The sequence below is a fragment of the Alligator sinensis genome, unplaced genomic scaffold (assembly GCF_000455745.1).
Source record: "Alligator sinensis unplaced genomic scaffold, ASM45574v1 scaffold181_2, whole genome shotgun sequence".
Taxonomy (NCBI): domain Eukaryota; kingdom Metazoa; phylum Chordata; order Crocodylia; family Alligatoridae; genus Alligator; species Alligator sinensis.
Genome location: NW_005842429.1, coordinates 1291936 through 1293169, shown reverse-complemented (window position 1 = coordinate 1293169; position 1234 = coordinate 1291936). Strand labels below are relative to the sequence as shown.

Below are 1234 nucleotides of genomic sequence, written 5' to 3'. Positions count from 1 at the left end.
ACAGACTTCTTAGAAAAACCAAAGACACAGGCAGCCTGTCAGTGCACGGCAGCGTAGCTCTATCAGTGGTGGTACTTATATGGGGGTTGAAACCTTAAAGAAGAAAAAACAGTAATGTCAATGGAAATGGGTCAATTGACAGTTGAGGACTAAGTCCAGGCTGCTATGTGCAACCTCAGCCAGGCCTGGTGAAAGGGAGCTGGAGCGGCACCTAGGGTGGGGTCTGCGTTTCACCCGTTACCCCCCAAGCCAAGGCCAATGCAGTCACCCCCTCCCACCCCTCTATCCTCAGATGCCTTTGCTGCACAGCCTGTATGCACCATCAAGCTCCCTCCCGAGGGGCGGGTGATGCCCAAGGCCCCACGGAGCAGGACCAGAGACGACCAGAGCAGGGTATGGGACCTGGGGCCTGTGCAGGGCCCCGGCCCTGGATGTGAGGAAGTCAGACGCGGATCTGGTGGCAGGAGGGAGGGGGCGGTACCGAGCATAGCAGCCGGATGCGCCGGATTTTCGGCAGGGGAGGGGGAGGGAAAGCAGGGGTACTGAGCAGCTGGACACAATGCCAGCAGCAGTGCAGAGTCGCCGCGGCTGCTCTGCCTGGCTCCGTGGGGTCCCCCAAAGCATGGGGCCTGGGGCAGTCACCCCAATTCACCCCCACCTCTCTCCAGCACTGCCCTGGGCAGGACCCTGCCACACCCCGGGGGGCAAAAAGGCTCCCAGACCAACTCCCCCACACATCCCTGTAGGGGCTGTATCCTTCTGCCAGGGCAGTAGGGCAGCTGTCTCCACCGCCTGCCCCATGGCCAGGGGAGGAGGCGGAGCCACGCTCGCACAGCCAATCAGCGCCCCCCTCCGGCAGGGCAGGCTGGGGGGGGGGCAGCCGCCCTACTTTCGCGGCGGAGAGATGCGAGGCGGGATTGTTATGAGAGATCGGAACCTCCCGTCCCTCCGCCTACGAGGATGCGTCAGCCGCCCCCACCTTTCCCCACGTATCCTTCTGCGGGCGAGCCGCCGGGGCGCACTACCTACTCACCACCAGCCTTCTCCGCTGCCATGGCCGCGAAGCTCCCGCCGCGACCCACGGACGCCTGCGCTATACAGCCCCTTCCCTTTGCGATCTCGGGCACGCTGAGCCGCCGGCCGCCTCCGCTCCTCCCCGCGGGCTACTTTTTCCCCCTCTGCACCCCCGCGAATCCCCAGGCCGACTGCGCCACTCGCTCGTCGTCGGACCGGC

At 64.7% G+C, this 1234-nt stretch overlaps 1 protein-coding gene across 1 annotated transcript in view; it reads right to left on the bottom strand.

Moving 5' to 3' along the window:
• The window catches only part of CNOT10 (CCR4-NOT transcription complex subunit 10), a 47951-nt gene extending 46725 nt beyond the window's left edge, over nt 1-1226 (bottom strand). Inside the window, exon 1 of the mRNA XM_006030208.3 lies at nt 1034-1226. Within this exon, the coding sequence (XP_006030270.1) occupies nt 1034-1055 (22 nt within the window). The 5' untranslated portion in view covers nt 1056-1226. The remainder of the gene's footprint in view (nt 1-1033) is intronic.
• Nucleotides 1227-1234: the final 8 nt, after the last annotated feature.